We start from the raw sequence: 20,506 nt of genomic DNA on the forward strand, positions 1-20,506 counted from the left end.
TGTGGGTTCTGGCCCATGGACAGATGGGAGCAGAGGCATATTGACCCAAAGTTCTCCTTGTGTTCAGGATAACAGGATTATGTTGGAGAGAGCAGAGCCGGGGTCTGACAAGCAGGCTGGAGGAGAGGAGCATTTGTTTCCCATTATCCCCTGGTCTCCTGCAGCTAACGCTCGCCTTTCCTCCTCTCAGCTCCATTCTTTTTCATCAGGCCCCCCAGAGAGAGAGCAGCTGAGCAGTAGACCGAATGGGAATACCATTTCATACAGCCGGAGTAGTGTGTGTCTCTCTCTAATACAGGCGAGGGCAAGGAACACCCTGTTCCAGAATTCAAGAGCCCATACAGAGCAAAGACACTTTTTATTGTAAACATGCATTGGAAGTTGTGACTTTTACATTTCAGCACCATGGACAGAGACACATGAAGCCATGTCTCTCCCAATCCTGTCGTCTTTCTCACTCTGTCTTTTGTTACTGGCTGCTGTTGCACCAATGAGCTAACTAACACACCCTCTCTGTGGCATGGGGTCATTTTAGATTTCAGCACCATGGACATAAAATATATAGCTATGTTTGTTTTCCCATCATTTTGTTTTCCTATCATTGCTTGCAGTCTATGAAAGAGTCAGGAGGAGACTATTCCGATCTTATACAAATGATTTTGTCACTGCTGCCCCATTGCAGTAGCTAGCTAACCCACCCAGACAGGCAGGGCTCTCTCTGTTGCATGGAGTCTTCATCCATCTCTGCTCCCTGAGGGGCTATTTTTAATCATTTAACCAGTGATTAATCAATACAGCAATGTGACTAGCAAAGCAAGGAACAGCAGGCTGGGTGACACAACTGCACAGAATACTGACTGGCCTTCTATTTACACAGACTCAACCGTTTACAACCAACACCCTCCCAACAGGTTCATATGTCCAGCTAACTAAAGGAACACACGTAAAGTTACTAAATAATCACATAATAGTAGAGTCTAGGCTACTTATTATACTATTCCTTGAAATGTTCTCCCCCCCATGACAGAGGCTAAATACATACATGTGTCACAACAGCAGCTGGTGACAGATAAACAGAGATGTGGACTTTGGCTTAAAGAAGAGAGGGAATAGAGGCAACAGGAAACCCATAAACTCATGAGCTTCACTTAAAACCGTCCCCCCAATAGCAGCCATCAATCCAGGGGAGTTAACGTGGTTTTAGCGGTTAACCCATCACAGCATTGAGGACAATGGTCATTCAGAGCGTGGCAGCAAATACATTGAATGACTTAAAAACTGGGAAAACATTAGGAAAATCTGATCTGTTCTTATCAGTGAGGGTAACCAGGACAACTGAAATTGTTGAAAGAACTGGCATTTCTTGTGAAAACATGGCAACGGGGATTGAGAGAGTACAAATCTGGTGACAGACAGATCTAGATGGAGTGCATCTATCACGCAGCCTCCTCCCCTCTTCTTCCCCTTCTCCCTCCCTCCGCCTGCGTTGTAAACACAGTGTTATCCGTTGCCAGGATTCCATCAGAGGAACTGGAAGAGAGCCCTATTTTTACAGGTGGTTTGGAATATATAGTCCCATGGAGCCCAGTGCTGTGCTGGGCTAGGCCCTCTCTCCTGGGCCAAGCCGCTACCTGACCTTTCTCTATCTGGACTAGACTGGACTAGACTACATTGGACCTCACAGGAGGGAAATCAGGGAAATATACAATGGATGGAAGACATTTTAGACCCATTTTTCACATGTTGAGCATGTATTTTGTCCTCAAGCCTCAATGAGGCTTTGCAGAGAAAAGCTACACTAAAACACTGCCCTGTCACCATTGACATTTTAGAGCTAACACACACATCGGCCCAGTCTCCCCGCTAGGGAGAAGGGAGCAGGCAATAGCATGGTATCACTTTACATCAGGCTGGAGGTACTGTACACAGAGGAAAACAATTGTGTTCATCTGAGAGAGCCAGGCCTGTAAACACAGCACGGACTCTCTCTCTCTCTGCACTGCCCTTTGATAGGGCCAAAACAGCACTGTGCTACTGCTATTGTATCAGGGACTTTTTAATACTATTTACTACTGATGGCTTTGGATTTCTGAACTTTAAATAGTATTCATCATTAGTTATAATAGAGACACAAGGGGTGCCATAGCCGAGGGTCTACACCAGAAGTGAATGGATATCTGTAGGAGGAAGGTATATGGGTGGGTGCAATGTAATGAGTGTAGGGAAAACAGTCACATGTGGCAGGCATTGGTAAGGGGAGAGAGCCATGGATTAGTGAGGAAGGGGATTGAGGTCAGGCCAGGTCCCGTTAAGGGAAAAGGAACCATTTATTGCCCATATCACTTAGTTTCCTGCCTAGCAATAAAGATACAATGTTTACCGAGAAGGAGGAAACTCCACCCAAAGTGAGGTACATATACCACCACAATAGTAAACATGTTTTTGTCGGTTCAGCTGTTCGATCCTTTGGGAAGAATAAACTTGGTTTAAGCTATCATAGTGTCCATCGAGTTCTTACTCTGATAATTAAAACCTAACACTAAAACCTAAAACAACTAAATATTTATGATCCTTCTATATCCATACATGCTTTTTAATTAAGTCTCATGTAGTCTAGTATCAAACTTTGCTGTGGGGTTGTGGACACTGTAGGCACGGTTATTTGAGCGATCTGACTGGCCAGCGTGGTAGGCACACTTGATTTAGCCCAGCTATCCTGGTTTGTCCCTTCAGACAAATTAAATAGTTGAAAATGGGAACACTTTGCCTACCCGGCACCTGACACAGGGCTTCTGAATCAAGTGCAACTACCAACAACAGCGCAAGACAAAATAAAAAATAAAAGCGCAAGGTTTTATCGTTGCCTTTTCTGCCTTGAAGATCAACCAGTCGATCGGACCGGTTTGTGGCCACTGTATTAGAGTGTGCAGCTTTTCCTTTGATTTTAAAGTCTATGGGCTCTATTATAACACACTTAATGCAATGGTAAATATTAGCGCTGGCGGTGGCACTATAGGTCCGGGGGTGTGTCAGAAATATGTATGCTATTTTCACAGCAGGAAGGATGAGTGTAAAAGCTGCTGTATACATTTTTTTACATTTATTTAACTAGGCAAGTCAGTTAAGAACAAATTCTTATTTACAATGATGGCCTACCAGGGAACAGTGGGTTAACTGCCTTGTTCAGGGGCAGAACGGAAGATTTTTACCTTGTCAGCTCAGGGATTTGATCCAGCAACCTTTCGGTTACTGGCCCAATGGTCTAATCACGAGGCTACCTGCCGCCCCAATAGACTAAGAGAATGATGAGCGGATGTCGTCAACCTTCTTTTCAAAGTGGTTGACAAAGTCGTCCTCAGAGAGGGAGGAGGGAGGGGGTGGAGAATTAAGGAGGGAGGAGAAGGTGGAGGAGTTTCTTAGGGTTAGAGGCAGAAGCTTGAAATTTAGAGTGATAGAAAGTGGCTACAGCGGATACAGAAGAGAAGGTAGAGAAGAGGGTGGAAGGATGATAGGTCCTCCGGAAGTTTCATTTTCCTCCAGTTTCGCTCAGCTGCCCGCAGCCCTGTTCTATAAGCTTGCAATGAGTCACTCAGCCACGGAGCAGGAGGGGAGGGCCGAGCCCGCCGGGAGGAAAGGGGACAGTGCGAGTAATAGGATTCGGAAGGGAGGAGAGGGGCAGAATCAGGAGACAGGAGAAGGATTTAGTAGAAGGGAGAGATGAAAGGATAGAAGAGGAGAGTGTAGTAGGCAAGAGAGAGAGAAGATTGCGATGGCACATGACCATCTGGGTAAGGGCTGAGTGGCTAGGGTTGGAGGAAAGTGAGTCAGAAAAGGAAACAAAGTAGGGATCAAAGACCTGGACGGGGGTTGCAGTGGGATTAGAAGGCGAGCAGCCTCTAGTAAAGATGAGGTCAAGCATATTGCCTGCCTTGTGAGTGGGACGGGACTGGGAACAGGGTGAGGTCAAAAGAGTCAAGGAGGCGAAAGAGAGAGTTGGAAAGAAATTAACCTGTTATGGCTAGGGGGCAGTATTTTCACGGCTGGATAAAAAACGTACCCGATTTAATCTGATTATTAGTCCTGCCCAGAAACTAGAATATGCATATAATTATTAGCTTTGGATAGAAAACACTCCAAAGTTTCTAAAACTGTTTGAATGGTGTCTGTGAGTATAACAGAACTCATTTGGCAGGCCAAAACGTGAGAAGATTCTGTACAGGAAGTACCCTGTCTGACCATTTCTTGCCCTTCTTTGTCATCTCTATCCATTACAAAGGATCTCTGCTGTTACGTGACACTTCCTACGGCTCCAATGGGCTCTCAGAGCCCGGGAAAAAGCTGAATGACGTAATTCAAAGCCCTGGCTGAAACACAGGAGCGCTTTTGCTAAGTGGTCTATCAGAGGACAAAGGGCTTAGGCTCGTGCACTGGCCGCCCCGTCTTTCTGTTTTTCCCTCTATTTACCGAAACACAGATTCCCGGTCGGAAGATTATCGCTTTTTTACGAGAAAAATGCCATAAAAATTGATTTTAAACAGCGGTTGACATGCTTCGAAGTACGGTAATGAAATATTTAGAAATCTTTTGTCACGAAATGCGCCATGCGCACGACCCTTATTTACCATTCGGATAGTGTCTAGAACGCACGAACAAAACGCCACTATTTGGATATAACGATGGATTATTTTGGACCAAACCAACATTTGTTATTGAAGTAGAAGTCCTGGGAGTGCATTCTGACGAAGAACAGGAAAGGTAATCAAACTTTTCTTATAGTAAATCTGATATTGGTGAGTGCTAAACTTGGTGGGTGTCTAAATAGCTAGCCCTGAGAATATTGTAAAATGTTCTTTCACCGAAAAGCTATTTTAAAATCGGACATGTCGAGTGCATAGAGGAGTTCTGTATCTATAATTCTTAAAATAATTGTTATGTTTTTTGTGAACGTTTATCGTGAGTAATTTAGTAAATTCACCGGAGGTTTGCGGGGGGTATGCTAGTTCTGAACGTCACATGCTAATGTAAAAAAGCTGGTTTTTGATATAAATATGAACTTGATTGAACAAAACATGCATGCATTGTATAACATAATGTCCTAGGGTTGTCATCTGATGAAGATCATCAAAGGTTAGTGCTGCATTTAGCTGTGGATTTGTTTTTTGTGACATTATATGCTAGCTTGAAAAATGGGTAGTCTGATTATTTCTGGCTGGGTACTCTGCTGACATAATCTAATGTTTTGCTTTCGCTGTAAAGCCTTTTTGAAATCGGACAGTGTGGTTAGATTAACGAGAGTCTTGTCTTTAAAATGCTATAAAATAGTCATATGTTTGAAAAATGGAAGTTTTCGGATTTTAGAGGAATTTGTATTTCGCGCCACACCCATCATTGGATATTGGAGCAGGTGTTCCGCTAGCGGAACATCTAGATGTAAGAGGTTAATAGAAGGCAGACGTCAGGAGGTTGAAGTCGCCAAGTACAGAGTGGTGAACCATCGTCAGGAAATGAGCTTATCAAGGTGTCAAGCTCATTGATGAACTCTCTAAGGGCACCTGGTGGGCGATAGATGGCAACAATGTAAAGCTTGAGTGGTCAAGTGACAGTGACATCATGAAATTCAAATGAGGAGATGGACAGGTGAGAGAGGGAGAAAAGAGAAAATCGTAATTTCTGAAAAATGAGTAGACCTGTGCCACCACTGCGACGACCAGATGCTCTCGGACTATGAGGCAAAACGTAGTCAGATAAAGAGAGAGCAGCTGGAGTAGCAGTGTTCTCTGGGGTGATCCATGTCTCTGTCAGGACCAAAAAGTCAAGTAGCTGAAGGGCAGTATAAACTGAGATTAAATTGGGGTTCTTGATCGCAGATCAGCAATTCCAAACGCTGCCAGAGACACGGAATTCCACATGGGTTGTGTGTGCAGGGTACACTAAATTCGAAGGGTTGCAGCCAAGGGGTGGGGAGCGTCTGTAAAGCCTACAGGGAGAGGAGTGAACAGGTATAGAAAACACACACATAGTTCCCAAAGCTACAAATGAGCAAAATGAGATCATCTGAAAATAACAATGTAAGAGATACTGAAGTGAGAGAGTGGTATGGAGACTTCCTCTCTTTCCTTCTTCGAACAACTCCGCATCCGCAGAACAACTCAGAAGAACCGTGTTAGTTTTGCAATGAGACCGCCGCTGACAAAACAGGGGAGAATGAAGTACTAATACTAATTGCTAATTGCCTTGAAAAGATGAAGAGCACACCTCCAGGTACTAATTGCTGATTGCCTAGGAGTGGAGAAACCACTCCACATCCAATTCAGCCACTGATTACCAAAACAACAACAGTCACAAATTGTCCTGCCCCTTAATCCTGGTTGATCTGTCAACAATCATTTGCAAGTTAATAGCAGTCAGCAGTTCACACACCAAGTAGGCTACTGGGAAGACAGGCAGCACTTCAAGTAGTTGCGCCTGAGCTAGCAAAAAGACAGTACTAGACAACAGCAGATAAAGACAAAAATGATACTTATCACTCCTGGAGATATCAGCAGTCCTGTAGCTCTAGAATTAAGCGCTATTCACTTCTGATAAGGCTTAAAAAGACAGTGAATAATTTGAATCAAATTCTAATCCAAAGGCTATGTCTAAATATAGCTATATGCACTGTAATTGCTCCCCATGGACATATAATATTAAAGCAATGTAGACTATGGAGGGTTTTAGGCACATCCAAACGTTTCACCGGAGCTGGACAAAGATCCAATGTAAAGAGAAATGGGGAATGTCCACTCACCGTTCTACTGCTCCCAAATGTAATATTTTATAAACATCAAGGAACCTTTACAGATCTCATTCTCACTTCTACAGATTTAGCAGGCGGCTCCATAATTGCATTGCATGTGAGCCATGGACGTTCTCACAAAGCCAAAGGATGGTCAATCATTCTTAGAAGTTTGGTTTGTAATCAAAACAAAAAAAAACAAGCAATTCGTTTTTTTTTTAACAACAACAAATTTTGTTAATAGGATGGTGTCAGAATCATGAAATCATAAATCGCATCTCTCGTTCCATGAACATAAGTCTCTGTGTGCAGACGTACTGTAGGCCTAAATGTCATTACGTATAACACTCACAGAACCGGACCGCTGAATGCTGAAGCTCGTAGCGCATACAAATCATCTGTCCGAGGTTGCAACACTCACTACCGAGTTCCAAACTGCCTCTGGAAGCAATGTCAGCACAAAAACTGTTTGTCGGGAGCTTCATGAAATGGGTTTCCATGGCCGAGCAGCTGCACACACGCCTAATATCACCATGCACAATGCCAAGCATCGGCGTGATGAATCACGCTTCACCATCTGGCAGTCCGACGGACGCTACCTGCCCCAATGCATAGCTCCAACTATACATTTTATTGGAGGAGGAATAATGGTCTGGGGCAATTTTCCATGGTTCGGGCTAGGCCCCTTAGTTCCAGTGAAGGGAAATCTTAATGCTACAGCATACAATGACATTCTAGAGGATTCTGTGCTTCCAACTTTGTGGCAACAGTTTGGGGAAGGCCCTTTCCTGTTTCAGCATTACAATGTCCCCATGCACAAAGCGAGGTCCATACAGAAATGGTTTGTTGAGATCGATATGGAAGAACTTGAGTGTGCCAAGAGTGTGCAAAGCTGTCATCAAGGCAAAGGGTGGCTACTTTGAAGAATCTCAAATCTAAAATATATTTTGATTTGTTTAACACTTTTTTGGTTACCACATGATTCCATATGTGTTATTTCATAGTTTTGATGTCTTCACTATTATTCTACAATGTAGAAAATAGTAAAAATAAAGAAAACCCCTTGAATGAGTAGGTGTGTCCAAATTTTTGACTGGTATTGTATATATATATTATTTACATAAGTGTTTGGGATGAAGAAAAAAAAACATATTACCAAGATTATTATTATTTTTAGATATTGTTTATCAGTTATTGTAAGTACAAAATTGAAAATATGTTAGCTTCTATGTTAGCAGTAAACATCCATATGATTAGCCCCCATTTGGAAAGGGTAATTGAAACAACAAAACAAAGAAAATGTTTTTTGACTATCCAAGATGACATCAGAAAGATTGTACCACAGAGATACAATATAATACTATTTATTTCTGTGGATCGAACATCCAAACTGAGCCCGCTCTACCATGCTATCTGCGTGTCCCATCTGCTAGGCTGTCTGAGACTGAGACGTACAGCGCAGTAGAAGCAGTTATCAGGGCTGATGGATGACAAGGCTGATGAGGTGAACACAGATTCCTAACGTGGACAGACAGACAGACAGACAGACAGACAGACAGACAGACAGACAGACAGACAGACAGACAGACAGACAGACAGACAGACAGACAGACAGACAGACAGACAGACAGACAGACAGACAGACAGACAGACAGACAGACAGACAGGAAATGAGACGTGCCAACAACGGCTGTCTCTCCACCCTAACACCTCAATCAGAAACAGCAGCCTTCATATTTGAGCAGACCTCCTGAACTGAAGGCCACATTACCAGGCTGTCAGTTAGACCAGGCAAAGACAGAGCAGCCTTGTGATGAATAGGATGATCTTAGCCTGTCCTCCTGTGCTCAAAGGCTAAATCTGGATTAACAGACACTAATTTAATGGGATTATTAATCATGCTAATTGTGACACTGTCTAATGCTGTTGGGGAAAGGTGGAGAATATGCCCCACAATATTGTAGGCAGCAGTGGTGGTCAGTACCTTTTAAGATGAGGGAGGACAATTTTTTTTTGGATGGCTGTCATTCATATTCCATTCACCCAGTTCAATGTGACAGTAATAGATTTAGGCTACTACATTATACACGAATTGTCCCTATACCCATCACGAGGTTGCTACAACCTAGCACATGATTGAAAGTTTACAAAGTAGGGCACACAGGTTGAGAGACAAAATTGAAGACAAACAGTGACACATGGACAGACAGTGACATTCAATACCGCCTTGCACACTCTATGCCTGCATCTAGCTGATACAGTGGCTTGCGAAATTATTCACCCCCCCTTGGCATTTTTCCTATTTTGCTGCCTTATAACCTGGAATTAAATTGGATTTTTGGGGGTTTGTATCATTTGATTGACACATGCCTACCACTTTGAAGATGCAAAATATATTTTTTGTGTGAAACAAACAAGAAATAAGACAAAAAAACTGAAAACTTGAGTGTGCATAACTATTCACCCCCCCAAAGTCAACACTTTGTAGAGCCACCTTTTGCAGAAATTACAGCTGCAAGTCTCTTGGGGTATGTCTCTATAAGCTTGGCACATCTAGCCACTGGGATTTTTGCCCATTCTTCAAGGCACAACTACTACAGCTCCTTCAAGTTGGATAGGTTCTGCTAATGTACATCAATCTTTATGTCATACCTCAGATTCTCAATTGGATTGAGCTCTGGGATTTAACTAGGCCATTCCAAGACATTTAAATGTTTCCCCTTAAACCACTCAAGTGTTGCTTTAGCAGTATGCTTAGGGTCATTGTCCTGCTGGAAGGTGAACCTCCGTCCCAATCTCAAATCTCTGGAAGACTGAAACAGGTTTCGCTCAATCATTTCCCTGTATTTAGCGCCATCCATCATTCCTTAAATTCTGACCAGTTTCCCAGTCCCTGCCAATGAAGAACATCCCCAGAGCATAATGCTGCGACCATTATGCTTCACTGTGGGGATGGTGTTCTCAGTGTGATGAGAGGTGTTGGGTTTGCACCAGACATAGCGTACCAGATGGCCAAAAAACACAATTTTTGTCTCATCTGACCAAAGTACCTTCTTCCATATGTTTGGGAAGTCTCCCACATGCCTTTTGGCAAACACCAAACATGTTTGCTTATTTTTTTCTGGCCACTCCTCCGTAAAGCCCAGCTCTGTGGAGTGAACGGCTTAAAGTGGTCCTATGGACAGATACTCCAATCTCCGCTGTGGAGCTTTGCAGCTCCTTCAAGGTTATCTTTGGTTTCTTTGTTGCCTGTCTGATTAATGCCCTCCTTGCCTGGTCCGTGAGTTTTGGTGGGTGGCCCTCTCTTGGCAGGTTTGTTGTGGTGCCATATTCTTTCCATTTTTTAATAATGGATTTAATGGTGCTCTGTGGGATGTTCAAAGTTTCAGATACATTTTTTTATAACCCAACCCTGATCTGTACTTCTCCACAACTTTGTCCCTGACCTGTTTGGAGAGCTCCTTGGTCTTCATAGTGCTGCTTGCTTGGTGGTGCCCCTTGCTTAGTGGTGTTGCAGACTATGGGGCCTTTCAGAACAGGTGTATATATACTGAGATCATGTGACAGATCATGTGACACTTAGATTGCACACAGGTGGACTTTATTTAAATAATTATGTGACTTCAGAAGGTTCTCGTTGGCTGGCCCTCGCTTCATACTCGTCGCCAAACCCACTGGCTCTAGGTCATCTACAAGACCCTGCTAGGTAAAGTCCCGCCTTATCTCTGCTCACTGGTCACCATAGCTGCACCCACCCGTAGCACGCGTTCCAGCAGGTATATCTCACTTGTCACCCCCAAAGCCAATTCCTCCTTTGTCCGCCTCTCCTTCCAGTTCTCTGCTGCCAATGACTGGAACGAACTACAAAAATCTCTGAAACTGGAAACACTTATCTCCCTCACTAGCTTTAAGCACCAGCTGTCAGAGCAGCTCACAGATCACTGCACCTGTACATAGCCCATCTATGAATAGCCTAAACAACTACCTCTTCCCCTACTGTATTTATTTATTTATTTTGCTCCTTTGCACCCCAGTATTTCTACTTTGCACACTCATCTACTGTCAAATCTACCATTCCAGTGTTTTAATTGCTATATTGTATTTACTTCGCCACCATGGCCTATTTATTGCCTTTACCTCCCTTATCTCACCTCATTTGCTTACATTGTATATAGACTTATTTTCTACTGTATTATTGACTGTATGTTTGTTTTACTCCATGTGTAAATCTGTGTTGTTGTATGTGTCAAACTGCTTTGCTTTATCTTGGCCAGGTCGCAGTTGTAAATGAGAACTTGTTCTCAACTTGCCTACCTGGTTAAATAAAGGTGAAATAAAAATAAAATAAATTGGTTGCACCAGATCTTATTCAGGGGCTTCATAGCAAAGGGGGTGAATACATATGCACACACCACTTTTCCATTATTTTTTTTTTATAATTTCTTCAAAAAAGTTATTTTTTAATTTCACTCACTGTCTATTAAATTCAATCCAAATAAAAATCTATTTAAATTACAGGTTGTAATGCAACAAAATAGGAAAAACACCAAGGGGGTGAATACTTTTGCAAGGCACTATATAGGATGTAGTCATTAGTCCAACAGTTGCAGATGAGAGTTTCTATTGGACTATTTGTATGAAATTCAGTGAGGAGGATGGTCCCCCCTTCCTCTTCTGAGGAGTCTCAACTTGTAGGCAGAGTTGTTAATCTGTACTATTAGGGAGTGAACCAGGCAGTGTAGAATATTGAAAACTGCTACTGAATCAACAGAGTGGATCAACTTCACTAGGTATCACTTCTATTGAATTGGAGTAACAGCTGACAGGGGAATGTGATATCTCATCAACCATCATGAACTCTGACAGTCTGTCCCTCTCAGCATTCTGAGCATGCCTCCCCCCCCATTTCTGTGGATAGAGAGCTGAAGAGCTGGGGAGCTGGAGAGCATCCTCCTCAGCTGATAGTCTCCTCCCTCTGCCAGCGTTGGAACAGCAGCAGCCTGGCACCGTGTTGGCCAGCGTCAGGGAAGAGAGAGGCGTAGCAGGGTAAAGCGGCGGGCGCCAGAAGACTGGCATATGCTGCTCCCCATCAGGCATGGCAGCAGTGGGAATGGAGCAGAGCGGGCATGAAGCTGGGAATGAGATGCCACAGGTGGCCATCCTGGCTGTTTCTGAATGAGCCACCTTCATATAGAACACAGGCTGCATGGATGTGCATGCTTTAACATGGAGACTACTGTATTCACACACCATGCTCCTTTCAGCTAATTATCATTTACTGTCAACTATTGGAGCTCAGCAACTGTTGATTAAAAATGCTGTAGAAAATCCTGCTAAGAAATACATAAATTCTGAATGCAAAGGTATCCTAAAACCACCCACAGAAAGTCTTATTGCAAAATTGTTGACTGGCCCTAGGGCTGTGGCGGTCACGTTGTCAAAGGCGTCGATGAACGGTGACCAAAATGCAGCGGGTATAGTGCTCATCTTTCCTCTTTATTTGAAAGAACACTCAAAACAAAATAAACAGACGACGAAACAGTTCCATAAGGCACACAGGCTATACAGAAAACAACCACCCACAAAAACACAGGAAAAACAGGCTGCCTAAGTATGGCTTCCAATCAGAGACAACGAAAGACACCTGCCTCTGATTGGAAGCCATACCTGGCCACACATAGAAAAAGAAACATAGAAATGGAAAACTAAAACCAAAATCCCCTAGAAGCAAAAGCCCCCAAAACACACAAAACAAACACCCCCTGCCACGCCCTGACCATACTACAATGACAAATGACCCCTTTACTGGTCAGGACGTGACACACGTATTTCGTCAGTCTTAGATTGTCAAGCAAATAACTGTCGGTCTCACGGTAATTGACCGTTAATTATCATAAACACATTTAGCATCTCCTGGCTTCCACACATAGCCTACAAAACACTGATGCAGACCTTTGGAACATCTACATTTTAAAAAGTCTAATAAATCCATGTAATATAGCCTACACCTTCACAATAAATGCATTATTTATTTTAGACAGGTTTAAAGAAATATGATATGAAGAAAATGTAGTCTATTTCAGAAGAACAGAATAGCATACTCTGAGTTGTCCTTATGTTAGGTCCTGATCTGGCTATGCCATATGGCTGTGGGCTAGACTAGTTCATTTAACAGACAAGATTTGGTTAGAATTCCGTGGCATTATTTTATAGTATGAAAAATACAATTGAACAAAGCTGAATAAATAGAAAGGATATTTTCTCCAAACGATTTGAGGGAGTGTGTATACGCGGCTATTCTGTGTTGAGCAGTTAACAAAGAAATAGATATTCCTACATGCTTAATTTAGAGTTATTAATGTAACAAAGTTTGGGCTATATGTTTAGATGATTTTTAATACATTGTAAGGCTGCATGATGCAACTTTAATGATGATTTGAAAAAATTTGCTTGAAAGGCATGAGCTCTGCTTTGTTTATTTGCGCAGGCTGTACACACTTTATCAGTCTCTCATTCACAATTTGACAAGCACTTGATAATGCTTCGAATTTCCCAGCGGCATCACCTGTGTGTGGCCATATTGCACCCTAAAAAAATCCATGCCTTTTGCCGTTCTCCGAAGCACCTCTCACTCACATGGTTCTCCATCACATGATCGGGTCATTCTCACAGGTACAAGTGAAGACAGACACTTCGGGGATGCAACTGCGCGCGTCCTTATCCAATTCCAAGGTGCATATTGAAGATATTGGAAGAACTGTCCACATTTACTTTTCGTCAGCCAACAAGATGAGTAGGCCTAACGAACAGCAAAAGCACTAGCTTATGTCAATATTATCCCCCATAGTACAAACGTTGACCTATTCTACTCTGTGCGCGAAATAAATATTCCAAACATAGTCTGGAAGAGTTGTGGGATGCAATAGATCCCAAATTAATATAACCACTAGCATAAAAAAAAAGGTTTTTTCGCAATGAGGCTGACGCAAGAGATCAGAACGTTTAGCTTAAAATGTGATAAACTATTAGGCTATTTCTTCACATTGTAAGCGCAGCAATGCGCACACTGCAGTAAGCGCAAATGTTTCATTAGCAGGAAAACACCATTGTCAAAAGTGACTGCAAATGTGATTATGCATGTAATGCTTTTTTATAAAGGTGCATTTTTTTGGTGAAAATTATCTTCCCCGAACTTGAAACTCACGCGCTGCTTATGTATGTCAGATAGGCTCTACACCCATTGTAAAGGTGATTAATGTGCTTAATTTTAAGAAGTTATTTTTCCACTTTAGTTGTCATACAAACCATATCAAAACATATAAGCCTATGGGCTAGGCTAAATGAGGTGTGCAATTATGATTAGAAAAAGTTGCAAAAAAAGGCGTTGTTTCTTTCTTTATGCTGGGCATAATTCACAAGTGATAATCTATAATTCACAAGTGATAGGCTAATATTGTCACCCATCAGACTATTCTTGATGTAATATTGTCTTTACATATACTAAAGAATATACAGTGCATTCGGAAAGTATTCCTTGACATTTTACACATTTTGTTACGTTACAGCCTTATTCTAAAATGGATGAAATAGTTTTTTTCCTCATCAATCTACACACCAATACCTCTTAATGACAAAACGAAAATAGTTTTTTTGAAATTTTAGCAAATGTATTGAAAACAAAAAACTGAAATATCACATTTACATAAGTAAAAAAAAAAAAAAGGGAAGGGGTCTCAATATTTTCCAAATGCACTGTATGTGTGAAATTTGTTTTGATTTATAATGGACCCTTATCATGCACCTGTCTTGAAACAGGGGCAGAGGAAAAAATACGTCACGCTTTCCCATGGTTCATTTTCATGCCAGCCAGGTAGGCTATACTCCTGTTGTAAAGACATGCAATGTGCTTAATATTAGGAAAGTTGAGAAATAAATATAGTGGGCCTTGCCTATAGAAAGCTGATGGGATCCTCCTCTTTTTAGTAGAGGCCATCACTCTGTTTTCTGGCTCAATTGCATAGCCTATAGAAATGTTGCACAACATGAGCTCATGGGCTCTCATGAAGTGTTTGATTAGATTTTTGATTACATTTGCATTGATGTCAGAGTGATTAGAGGGACATTGGAGTGCTGAGTACAAGGCAGTTAGTTTGGTAAGCTACTAAAGACCATCAGCAGCATCAGAGCTTGGAGAAGCCTAATTACCGTGACTAAACAGTGACGAGGAATTTGACTGCCTTCATGACTCGTGACTGCCGGTGTGGCGGTAATATGGTCACCGCAACAGCCCCACTGTCAGCCTATCCTGGTTGGTTGAGTGCGTCACAAGCCTTGGGAGAAAGAGTCCAACTGGAAATCCAGGGAAACAATTATTTGACATCAAAGAAGTTGGCAGCATCCCCCCTGCCCCGCCTTTCCGGCTTTCAGCAACAAAACAGCTATTGAGTAATCCGATCCCAATCCGAAGACAGGCCTACTGCTCCACATTTTGTGGAGAATAAACACACTGTCTTCCCAATAGAGCCATTCAATATTTCATGTTGTTACACAATCATTTCCTTTTTAAATGATCTAATTGTGACTCTTATGCAAATGTCACAGGCTGTGATTTGTTGGAGACCTTGAGTCTGTCTCTAACATGAATCTGCCCCATGACTCATCCTTCCCCATCCAGCAGGTTCCAAGTGTACTGGAGTCTCTGTCTCTGTCTAATAATGTATCCAGGGTGCACTGGGAACTGAGACCGTACCACAACCCATACACTCCGTAACCAGTTCACATGTCACGATCAAATATTCTGTCCTTTTTCACAACAGATGACACAACACATAGTCAATCTTCGCTCCACTGGGGTAAAAAAGCATTGAGATCATTGTCTTTGAGATGCATTGTATTGCCATAGTGAGTAACATGTTAAAGTGATCCATTTTTTACATTTTGCATTTGAGTCATTTAGCAGACGCTCTTATCCAGAGCGACTTACAATTAGTGCATTCATCTTAAGATAGCTGGGTAAGAGAACAGCATATCACAGTCGTAGCGAGCACATTTTCACTCAATAAAGTAGTTCTCAGCAAAGTCAAGGCTAGCAGGAACATATAAATGTTTTAGTGGGGGGGGTTTAGAGATCCCTCATACTTGAGTCTGAAATCGGCATTTTTGTCAGTGCGATATCACAGGCAAATGTTATGTATAGGGTGAACTCACGTTATAGAGGATGTCCACCCATCCCTCCATGGTGATGCACTGGAAGACGGTGAGAATAGCAAAGAGGATGTTGTCGAAGTTGGTGATGCCGTAGTTGGGGCCGATCCAGTATTCCTGACACACAGTGCCATTCTCACAGGTCCTCGCTGGAGCCTCCATACCACAGGGGAACTCTGCTGCCTGCTCACCTGAGACACACACACAAACACACACACACACGCAGGTACACACACACAGAGGAATGTACGTTACATTGCATTTAAGTAATTTAGCAGACACTCTTACTCAGAGTAGTGACTGCATACATTTCATATTGTAGAAGATCTCTTAACAGGGCCATTTCTGATACCAGACCCAAGATGTGGCCATCCTGCTTTCCCTGAGAGGGGACTTCTTAACCTTAGCGAAAATTAAAACTCAAAATCACATGTTTATGCAACTGCTTTAAATGCTGGTTAGTAGCTACGTGTCTTTGCAAAGTTAGTGTACTGTTAGTGTATTGGGTCATGGCTAGAATGTAACACTCCGTTCGCTAAGTGGCAGCGAGACAAGAGCAGCAGCATTGCAAGCATAGACAAACATGCACGCATACTGGCATGCATACATGTAAAGGAAGTGGTTCATTGAACTACACTAGTGTGATGAGACCTAAAAACGTGTCTTTGCTCCCAGAACTATACTGTAGGCTTTACCTCAGCACATACATAATTTATATCAACTCTAAATATGCAAGTTCTTGCAGTTACACAAAACACGGGTGATTAAGATTTCATAGCGATGTGCATTGTGCATACCTGTATCAGTCCTGAAGCAGGTCCGGTGGAACTTGCCCATGTAAAAGTCCAGGCCGATGATGGCGAACATGAGGATAGCAAAGAAGAGCAGCATACCGATCTGCAGCAGAGGCACCATGGCTTTCATGATGGACTTCAGAACCACCTGAAGACCTGAGATAGAGCACGTTTTCACTTTACTCCCTCCCATGTTATAGTATTAACATTGGTCATGGTAGAGCCCCCAAATGTCTCTTTAAGTTCCTTTATTTAACATTTCCTGTTATCCGAATTACATAAGACGACATAACCAAAAAGGTAATATATAACTCGATATTTTAATGTTTGGATGACAAACTTACAACAATAAACATATCCAAACAGAACATTGTTGTTGTTTTGTCCAGTGATTCCAGAGTCATTGTACTTACTAGGGATTCCAGACACCAGTTTCAGTGGCCTCAGGACCCTTACCGCCCGCAGAGTTCTCAAGTCAAAGTCTGCTCCCACTGTAGCCAGCATCCTGTTCACAATCAAACAACAACAGACCTGGAGATGAACAATCAGACTGACAGTACGACAATCTGTACAACCATCCATCATAAACACACAACATATCATTGACATTATGAACGATTGAGGGAAGTCAAGATCATCAATAGCAAATGATGTCCCATCTCCAAACATCACAGAGTTATTAGTTCCAAGCATTTCATGTGAGTGTACAATTTCTCCAGTATTCATGATGAACTTGCATGTGATATAAATGTAAATGTCTCTGAAAATAAGGTCCTATGTTTTGTATTATCTAAAACTACAGGGGTTGTCATGTGCTGTGTGTCTGACACTAGTGTGTTAATTGAGTATCAGCAGGGCTGGTTTAGAATACATAACTACAGCGTCTTAAGCATCTACAGGGACAGAGAGACAGTGTGGAGAATGCGAATGATTTCATATGGATGTTGATATGCAGAGGGGGCACTGACACACAGAGAGTGACCAGCAGCTCAGGACACATGACTTCAGATCTCCACTTTCCCTGTAGATTTCAGGAGAACTCTTATTAAAATGTGTGGTGCTCCTCTCCCTTGTGGCCAGTTTCAGTCTGAGCCGGTGAAAAGCAGCAGCATTTCCTCATTCTCCTGGGCGTCTGACTGCATAATCAAGACACTTCAGCCTAAAACTTCACCCCCATCGTTAGAGGATCTGACTGCACTTTCACAGTCTCATGGAGGAGAGGAGCAGTAAGAGGGGAGAGAGGAGGAGGGAAGAGAGGAGAGCGGAAAGAGGCTGGCGGGGAGGGAAAGGGTGGCGTGGAGAGAGGTAGGAGGGGAAGGAGGAGGAGAGGAGAAAAGGAGGAGCGGAGAGAGAAAGGGGATATGCATTAGCTTCACAGCCTGTCCAATCAGCCCACAGCCTCTTATTCTTGCAGAACGCTATTGTGGAAATGGAGCTGGCCTGTGGAGAGCAGCTCCACCTCCAAGAGTCTGGTCCAGGGGGACAGACAGACAGGCCAGATCAGTATCATGTTACTGAGGCTGACGAGTGTTATTGTACACCCACTATCTAATCCACTGGCTGGGCTGAGGCACAGGCTGGGGTCTGGGGAGATGCTGCACTGAAATGAGTGGTAGAATCTCTGCACTGAGAGCAGGAGGGTGGAGACAAAGCTAGGGAGGGAGGGAGGGAGGGAGGGAGGGAGGGAGGGAGGGAGGGAGGGCAGAAAGCATAAGGGGGAGATTGTGTTGTTGTAATTGCAAAAGACAGGTTTGAGGATTACCTAAAAGGATTACCTAAATCACACTGTTTCTAGAATATTACAGTCATGTATTCTTCATATGAACCAGAATCATACACATTGCTTTGTGATTACAGTAAAATGCATACCACTTTAGTAATCTACTGTACGCCACAAAGATTTGATATCCCCAGAATATAGGCTAACATAAGGAAAGTAGAAGGAGAGTCGGCAGGGTGAGGCAACCAATAATTGTTGTGGTTCAACTGATATTCTTTTTCCTTTCTACTGGGTCTTAATTAATCACAGTCTACTTACAGTATATACTCCCAGCTGGGATTACCTTCATTAGAAAGGAAAGAATGAGGAAATGAAGTGACTCAAATTTTCCCCACATCAACCAGTGCATATCAGACTCCAAGTAATATACAGTACGTTGTCAGAGGGCTATAATTTCCTGCGTTTGTCTATCCCAGTGAGATAACCCCATCTCCCATCATGATCAGCCATGCTATTCTAATGTTCCAGACTGCAGCTGGCATTCTGAAATATACATCACTTACTGTATTCTCAGTGAAATGAGCACTCTGCTTCTCTCTCTCCCTGCCTGCCTGCGTCCCTGCCTGCCTCCCTCCCTGCCTCTTTGCTTGCCTGCCTCCCAACCTGCCGTTGTTTATCCCTACAGAAAAGAGAGAAAGCCTCAGGTCCTCGTACATACTCCTGACTGAACCAGTCTCAACATGAGGCAAAACGCTGCATACAAATACAGATCAGAGGTCCCTCATGTCCTCGTTTTCTGGGCTTATATTTTGGCTTTACAATATATTCCTTTAACATTACCAAAACAGGGTTGAGATACAAAATTATGACAATTCAAAACCGAATGGAATTCAGTTACACAGAGGAGATATTGGCAAACCAATTATCTGGGTTACGTTTAGTTTTTTCAAGCTCCTTGAACGAAATGGTGGGAAAACTGATCATGGACTGGATTGGCTGGAGTTCAACACCAACTCAACCAGGACCTGTCTGAATCTGATATGACTGGGTTTTCAACCCAGGCTGTGTCACTGCTTCAGCCACCAGAAAAAAAGAACAGGTGTGTTTCCCATCTCCAAAGTGGCCAGCATTGCTCAGATGAGGAGGCCCATATTGGACGGCTCCCAGTGGGCTTTAATAAGGCTGGTCGGAGACTTTCTCTGCCATCTCTCTATCCCATATAGCCCTGGCAGCAGACAGAGCAGACAGCGGGGTCACGGTGAGGGCACTGAACACGCAGGCATCTACTATAGGGCTATGCTTAAGGGACTAGAGCGAGGACAGCATTAACATGTTACCCCAACATTGCAGAGTAAGAGAGACTATAAAACACTAGTCCCTTAAGTATACACTGAGTGTACAAAACATTAAGGACAACTGCTTTGTCCATGACATAGACTGACCAGGTGTATCCACGTGCAAGATGTGTTCCCTTATTGATGTCACTTGATAAATCCACTACAATCAGTGTAGATGATGGGTAGGACACAGGTTAAAGAAGGAGTTTTAAGCCTTGAGACAATTGAGACATGGATTGTGTATGTGTGCCATTGTTCAGAAGGTGAATGGGCAAGACAAAATGTTGATGTGCCTTTAAACAGGGTATGGAAGTAGGTGTGTCAAGACCTGCAACGCTGCTGGGTTTTTCACGCTCAACAGTTTGCCGTGTGTATCACGAATAGTCCACCACCAAAAGCACATCCAGCCAACTTGACACAATTGTGGGAAGCATTGGTGTCAACATGGGCCAGCATCCCTGTGGAACGCTCTAGACACCTTGTAGAGTCCATGCCCCGGAGAATTGAGGCTGTTCTGAGGCCAAAAGGGGGAGATGCAACTCAATATTAGGAAGTTGTCCTTAATGTTTTATACACTCAGTGTAGGCCTACACTAAGCTGCTGTAAGAGGTATACCATATTCAGAGGTCTTTCTTCAGTAGGAATATAGAGGCTACATTGTTAGTCAACTTACTTT

The 20,506-nt window shown here is 42.9% G+C and overlaps 1 protein-coding gene across 1 annotated transcript in view; it reads right to left on the minus strand.

Annotated features, from left to right (window-relative positions):
- The window catches only part of LOC106579993 (voltage-dependent N-type calcium channel subunit alpha-1B), a 146,035-nt gene that overhangs the window by 93,532 nt on the left and 31,997 nt on the right, over positions 1-20,506 (minus strand). The window contains exons 4-6 of the mRNA XM_045703026.1: positions 17,187-17,278; positions 16,777-16,929; positions 15,983-16,170 (exon numbers count right to left, since the gene is read on the minus strand). Of these exons, the coding sequence (XP_045558982.1) occupies positions 15,983-16,170; positions 16,777-16,929; positions 17,187-17,278 (433 nt within the window). The remainder of the gene's footprint in view (positions 1-15,982; positions 16,171-16,776; positions 16,930-17,186; positions 17,279-20,506) is intronic.

This window comes from Salmo salar, chromosome ssa20 (genome assembly GCF_905237065.1).
Source record: "Salmo salar chromosome ssa20, Ssal_v3.1, whole genome shotgun sequence".
In the NCBI taxonomy this organism is placed as follows: Eukaryota; Metazoa; Chordata; class Actinopteri; order Salmoniformes; family Salmonidae; genus Salmo; species Salmo salar.